Below are 7644 nucleotides of genomic sequence, written 5' to 3' on the forward strand. Positions count from 1 at the left end.
CACACACACACACACACACACACACACACACACACACACACACACATACACACACACACACACACACACACACACACACACACACACATACACATACACACACACACACACACACACACACACACACACACACACACACACACACGTGAAGTGTTAATATTAGCGAGCCTGTAGGCTGGAGCCGTGCTGTGTGTGTGTGTGTCCTCTGGAGGTCAAGGCCCCGACACTGTCCAAGTACACGCCCTGGTGTTATCACTCTTTAGTACACCCTCCTCTAACACACTCACACTCTCACACTAGCGCACTCCCTCACACTCACACATGTATATTCTCACACACACTAGCCTAGTTGCTTACGAAGACTTGTATACACTATTGGCTGCAAGGTCCTCAACATTAAAATGTTACTTCATAGTTTCACTTATATTCTCTACCCCCATCCACTTGGACTGGTCGCTACGACGACGGTCTCGTTTCGTGCATGTCGGGGTTCGATCCCCGATGGTCCAAGTGGTTGGGCACTACCATTCCTTCTCCCTAGAGCTACAGAGTTACAATAGCTTAACACCACCTCCTTGATAATTATCTGAATCCTTAACTAATATTTTATACTCATTACAGAGCGGATTTAGATGTATTAATTGATGGATTATCATCATATTTTTGTTACAATTAATCATTAACAAATTGATGGAGTTCCATGCGGATATTAGCGTGAATGTCCGTATATATATTGGTCTATTGTTTCACCAGACTGTTCCTACAGTCACCAGGTTATTTCTTGAGATATCAACACCGGGTATATGATATCCACACCTACGGGTATATGATATCCACACCTACGGGTATATGATATCCACACCTCCGGTATATGATATCCACACCTACGGGTATATGATATCCACACCTCCGGTATATGATATCCACACCTCCGGTATATGATATCCACACCTACGGGTATATGATATCCACACCTCCGGTATATGATATCCACACCTACGGGTATATGATATCCACACCTCCGGTATATGATATCCACACCTACGGGTATATGATATCCACACCTCCGGTATATGATATCCACACCTCCGGTATATGATATCCACACCTACGGGTATATGATATCCACACCTCCGGTATATGATATCCACACCTCCGGTATATGATATCAACACCTACGGGTATATGATATCCACACCTCCGGTATATGATATCAACACCTACGGGTATATGATATCCACACCTCCGGTATATGATATCCACACCTCCGGTATATGATATCCACACCTACGGGTATATGATATCCACACCTCCGGTATATGATATCCACACCTACGGGTATATGATATCCACACCTACGGGTATATGATATCCACACCTCCGGTATATGATATACACACCTACGGGTATATGATATCCACACCTCCGGTATATGATATCCACACCTACGGGTATATGATATCCACACCTACGGGTATATGATATCCACACCTACGGGTATATGATATCCACACCTACGGGTATATGATATCAACACCTCCGGTATATGATATCCACACCTACGGATATATGATATACACACCTCTGGTATATGATATCAACACCGGTATATCTTAAACTTTTGGAAGTCGATATTTCACAACCAAACTGCTCATATAAATATTAATATAAAAATGGATAAATGTAAATTGCTGACTTTTTCTGCTTATTTTCTGACGAGTTTTGTGGTATTTCACATTTTTTGGGTTTAATGTAATGAGACAATAAACTCTTCATCTCTTTAATATTATCCAATTATTTTCTTTATATATTTAGATCCAGGTTTACTTCTCTCTGTGTATACTCGCTGGTTGGTTAGTAAACTGTTGTAGTGGTCTTAATAACTGTTGTAGTGGTCTTAATAACTGTTGTAGTGGTCTTAATAACTGTTGTGGTGGTCTTAATAACTGTTGTAGTGGTCTTAATAACTGTTGTGGTGGTCTTAATAACTGTTGTAGTGGTCTTAATAACTGTGGTAGTGGTCTTAATAACTGTTGTAGTGGTCTTAATAACTGTTGTAGTGGTCTTAATAACTGTTGTAGTGGTCTTAATAACTGTTGTGGTGGTCTTAATAACTGTTGTAGTGGTCTTAATAACTGTTGTAGTGGTCTTAATAACTGTTGTAGTGGTCTTAATAACTGTTGTAGTGGTCTTAATAACTGTTGTAGTGGTCTTAATAACTGTTGTGGTGGTCTTAATAACTGTTGTAGTGGTCTTAATAACTGTTGTAGTGGTCTTAATAACTGTTGTAGAGGTCTTAATAACTGTTGTAGTGGTCTTAATAACTGTTGTAGTGGTCTTAATAACTGTTGTGGTGGTCTTAATAACTGTTGTAGTGGTCTTAATAACTGTTGTGGTGGTCTTAATAACTGTTGTAGTGGTCTTAATAACTGTGGTAGTGGTCTTAATAACTGTTGTAGTGGTCTTAATAACTGTTGTAGTGGTCTTAATAACTGTTGTAGTGGTCTTAATAACTGTTGTGGTGGTCTTAATAACTGTTGTAGTGGTCTTAATAACTGTTGTAGTGGTCTTAATAACTGTTGTAGTGGTCTTAATAACTGTTGTAGTGGTCTTAATAACTGTTGTGGTGGTCTTAATAACTGTTGTAGAGGTCTTAATAACTGTTGTAGAGGTCTTAATAACTGTTGTAGTGGTCTTAATAACTGTTGTAGTGGTCTTAATAACTGTTGTAGTGGTCTTAATAACTGTTGTGGTGGTCTTAATAACTGTTGTAGAGGTCTTAATAACTGTTGTAGAGGTCTTAATAACTGTTGTAGTGGTCTTAATAACTGTTGTAGTGGTCTTAATAACTGTTGTGGTGGTCTTAATAACTGTTGTAGAGGTCTTAATAACTGTTGTAGAGGTCTTAATAACTGTTGTAGTGGTCTTAATAACTGTTGTAGTGGTCTTAATAACTGTTGTAGTGGTCTTAATAACTGTTGTGGTGGTCTTAATAACTATTGTAGAGGTCTTAATAACTGTTGTAGAGGTCTTAATAACTGTTGTAGTGGTCTTAATAACTGTTGTAGTGGTCTTAATAACTGTTGTGGTGGTCTTAATAACTGTTGTAGAGGTCTTAATAACTGTTGTAGTGGTCTTAATAACTGTTGTAGTGGTCTTAATAACTGTTGTAGTGGTCTTAATAACTGTTGTAGTGGTCTTAATAACTGTTGTAGTGGTCTTAATAACTGTTGTAGTGGCCTTAATAACTGTTGTAGAGGTCTTAATAACTGTTGTAGTGGCCTTAATAACTGTTGTAGAGGTCTTAATAACTGTTGTAGTGGTCTTAATAACTGTTGTAGTGGTCTTAATAACTGTTGTAGTGGCCTTAATAACTGTTGTAGAGGTCTTAATAACTGTTGTAGTGGTCTTAATAACTGTTGTAGAGGTCTTAATAACTGTTGTAGTGGCCTTAATAACTGTTGTAGTGGTCTTAATAACTGTTGTAGAGGTCTTAATAACTGTTGTAGAGGTCTTAATAACTGTTGTAGTGGCCTTAATAACTGTTGTAGTGGTCTTAATAACTGTTGTAGTGGCCATAATAACTGTTGTAGTGGTCTTAATAACTGTTGTAGAGGTCTTAATAACTGTTGTAGAGGTCTTAATAACTGTTGTAGTGGCCTTAATAACTGTTGTAGTGGTCTTAATAACTGTTGTAGTGGCCTTAATAACTGTTGTAGAGGTCTTAATAACTGTTGTAGTGGCCTTAATAACTGTTGTAGAGGTCTTAATAACTGTTGTAGTGGTCTTAATAACTGTTGTAGTGGTCTTAATAACTGTTGTAGTGGCCTTAATAACTGTTGTAGAGGTCTTAATAACTGTTGTAGTGGTCTTAATAACTGTTGTAGAGGTCTTAATAACTGTTGTAGTGGCCTTAATAACTGTTGTAGTGGTCTTAATAACTGTTGTAGAGGTCTTAATAACTGTTGTAGAGGTCTTAATAACTGTTGTAGTGGCCTTAATAACTGTTGTAGTGGTCTTAATAACTGTTGTAGAGGTCTTAATAACTGTTGTAGTGGCCTTAATAACTGTTGTAGAGGTCTTAATAACTGTTGTAGTGGCCTTAATAACTGTTGTAAAGGTCTTAATAACTGTTGTAGTGGTCTTAATAACTGTTGTAGAGGTCTTAATAACTGTTGTAGAGGTCTTAATAACTGTTGTAGTGGTCTTAATAACTGTTGTAGAGGTCTTAATAACTGTTGTAGTGGTCTTAATAACTGTTGTAGGTCTTAATAACTGTTGTAGTGGTCTTAATAACTGTTGTAGAGGTCTTAATAACTGTTGTAGTGGTCTTAATAACTGTTGTAGGTCTTAATAACTGTTGTAGTGGCCTTAATAACTGTTGTAGAGGTCTTAATAACTGTTGTAGTGGTCTTAATAACTGTTGTAGTGGTCTTAATAACTGTTGTAGTGGCCTTAATAACTGTTGTAGAGGTCTTAATAACTGTTGTAGTGGTCTTAATAACTGTTGTAGAGGTCTTAATAACTGTTGTAGTGGCCTTAATAACTGTTGTAGTGGTCTTAATAACTGTTGTAGAGGTCTTAATAACTGTTGTAGAGGTCTTAATAACTGTTGTAGTGGCCTTAATAACTGTTGTAGTGGTCTTAATAACTGTTGTAGAGGTCTTAATAACTGTTGTAGTGGCCTTAATAACTGTTGTAGAGGTCTTAATAACTGTTGTAGTGGCCTTAATAACTGTTGTAAAGGTCTTAATAACTGTTGTAGTGGTCTTAATAACTGTTGTAGAGGTCTTAATAACTGTTGTAGAGGTCTTAATAACTGTTGTAGTGGTCTTAATAACTGTTGTAGAGGTCTTAATAACTGTTGTAGTGGTCTTAATAACTGTTGTAGGTCTTAATAACTGTTGTAGTGGTCTTAATAACTGTTGTAGAGGTCTTAATAACTGTTGTAGTGGTCTTAATAACTGTTGTAGGTCTTAATAACCCTCCGAGACACTGGTAAAGTGGTTTACTGTTATTGAAGGTCAACAAAAGACACAATATTTGTGTTTATGTATTAAAACCAAATTTTCGGGAAGGAAGGGAACTATCAGGGGAAAGCGCCGAGCCATTAAGACTATATAGCACTGGGAAGGGGTCAGGATAAGGTTGTGGGATGGGACGGAGGGGGGAAGGGAATGGTGCCCAACCACTTGGTGGACGGTCGGGGGATTGAACTCCGACCTGCATGAAGCGAGACCGTCGCTCTACCGTCCACCCTAAGTGGTTGAATTTTAAGATGCAACCTTCATCCTTGCTCAAGGTTCTGTATACATTGTTCTGAGCAAGGTGGCTGTTGCTGTTGTCTTAGATTTAGTTACTCAGAAGGAAATGTCCATGTAGCACGGGCTATGGTGAGCCCGTGATGAGCAAGATTGTAAGTACTTGGGTTTATATATGTGTGGCAGAGCGGCCTCTCAGTTGGCGACCACCGTTGTTGTTGTTGTTTCAGATTTAGCTACTGAGAACGAAGTGTCCATGTAGCACGGTCTATGGTGAGCCCGGAAGCGTCGAGCGTTAGACGCACCATAATGATAACTCCAAGTGGTGATGGTCGTGAGGCTCTCCAACACATACACACACGGACTTACACTCTCTGTACCCAAATGTTTACACTTGATAAAGGATGGAAGTCCACACGAAAAATCGGTGTAATAAGACACTTATAGGTGTATTGAGAGTGTCTTCACATTTGCCACCAATCTTGAGGTTATCTTGAGATGATTTCGGGGCTTTAGTGTCCCCGCGGCCCGGTCCTCGACCAGACCTCCACCCCCAGGAAGCAGCCCGTGACAGCTGACTAACACCCAGGTACCTATTTTACTGCTAGGTAACAGGGGCATAGGATGAAAAAAACTCTGCCCATTGTTTCTCGCCGGCGCCTGGGATCGAACCCAGGACCACAGGATCACAAGTCCAGTGTGTTGTCCGCTCGGCCGACCGGCTCCCAACACTACCATATTGCAGTAAGTTTCTCCGTTATCATTATTATCGTAAGCGTTGGTTAAAGTACCAAGGTAAGAAGTGGGAAGACACCAACGCGGCACAATATTGCGTTACGCCGCGTTCTCCAATTTGGATTCAAAATGTTTTCAAGGCGAACTTTGCGAAAGTCATTAAAGTGCCAAGCGTCACTGGTTGAGGCTATTTCAAATTTAATTTCTTGTAAAGACGAAAAGTACAATGGTGGGGGAGGGGGGACATGGTATTATAACCCGGAGGCAGATTCACGAAGCAGTTACGCAAGTACAGCGGCCAGATTCACGAAGCAGTTACGCAAGTACAGGGGCCAGATTCACGAAGCAGTTACGCAAGTACGTGTCCATCTTTCCTCAATCTCTGACGGCTTTGGTTACATTTATTAAACAGTTTACAAGCATGAAAACTTGCCAATCAACTGTTGTTATTGATATAAACAGCCTCCTGGTGCTTCGGAGCTCATTAACTGTTTAATAATTGTAAACAAAGCCGCCAAAGATTGAGAAAAGACGTACAGGTTCGTAAGTGCTTGCGTAACTGCTTCGTGAATCTGGCCCCTAGTTACTGTCTTAATTATTCTTAAACTTTTCCAGCATCTTGTGAAGCAACCTTCCCTCTTCTGATAGACAGTCACCATATTAAAAAAATATATAAGTTTCACAGTAACAAACTTGAAAATTTTCTTTAAAATAGGTAAAAATTTGGATAAAATAGAGTATTTTGAATTTGGGTAAAATAGAGCAAGAAATATTTTTGTTGTTATAGATATGGATTATAAATGAAGAGAAAGATAACACAGGTTATAGTTTCTGATATCTTGACAGTGTCTAAAACTCCGAAATATTCCCATTTGTCAAGTACAGCATCTTGGCGCTGGAGCCAAGCATGTATGTCCCATCTTGAGAGGTTATCCTGAGATGATTTCTGGGCTGTAGTGTAGTGTAGTGTCAACCTCCACCCCCAGGAAGCAGCCCGTGACAGCTGACTAACACCCAGGTACCTATTTTACTGCTAGGTAACAGGGGGCATAGGGTGAAAGAAACTCTGCCCATTGTTTCTCGCCGGCGCCCACACTTACAAGGACACTGTAGTTATGTAAGTTTCATACTTACAAGGACACCGTGGCTACCTTCGCCGCATACATACAATGAGAGTGTATTAATTCATGCGGCGTACGTGCAAGGACAATACATTTTGTTTACCTTTGTTTCTCAGCTAAAGTCATACACCAGTGTGTATGTGTATTCACGAAGCAGTTACGCAAGTACAGGGGCCAGATTCACGAAGCAGTTACGCAAGCACTTACGAACGTGTCCATCTTTCCTCAATCTTTGACGGCTTTGGTTACATTTATTAAACTATCAGACTGTTACTGTGACTCCCTTAAGTACAACCTACCCGATCGTGGATGCAAGTGTGTGCAGGTGCAACCAATGACTTGCAACCCGCCTCGTCACCTCAGGACTGGACATTGTGCAAGCAACCCACGCTGCTGTCTGGAGGCGTCATGCAACAGCTTCTTCAACTCAGTGACGTAACTTGACGTAACTTGAGCAGAATTTAAATGTTCTAAGAGGCTAGGATCAGGGAGAAATGTTCTGGCTTTGAGTCATTTATGAGTCTGGC

At 39.8% G+C, this 7644-nt stretch overlaps 1 protein-coding gene across 1 annotated transcript in view; it reads right to left on the minus strand.

Moving 5' to 3' along the window:
• The window catches only part of LOC138353846 (uncharacterized), an 8539-nt gene extending 1203 nt beyond the window's left edge, over window positions 1-7336 (minus strand). Inside the window, exons 1-4 of the mRNA XM_069307271.1 lie at window positions 7325-7336; window positions 4340-4943; window positions 2935-4256; window positions 930-1108 (exon numbers count right to left, since the gene is read on the minus strand). Coding sequence (XP_069163372.1) covers window positions 930-1108; window positions 2935-4256; window positions 4340-4943; window positions 7325-7336 — 2117 coding nt within the window. The remainder of the gene's footprint in view (window positions 1-929; window positions 1109-2934; window positions 4257-4339; window positions 4944-7324) is intronic.
• Window positions 7337-7644: the final 308 nt, after the last annotated feature.

This window comes from Procambarus clarkii, chromosome 60 (genome assembly GCF_040958095.1).
Source record: "Procambarus clarkii isolate CNS0578487 chromosome 60, FALCON_Pclarkii_2.0, whole genome shotgun sequence".
NCBI lineage: Eukaryota > Metazoa > Arthropoda > Malacostraca > Decapoda > Cambaridae > Procambarus > Procambarus clarkii.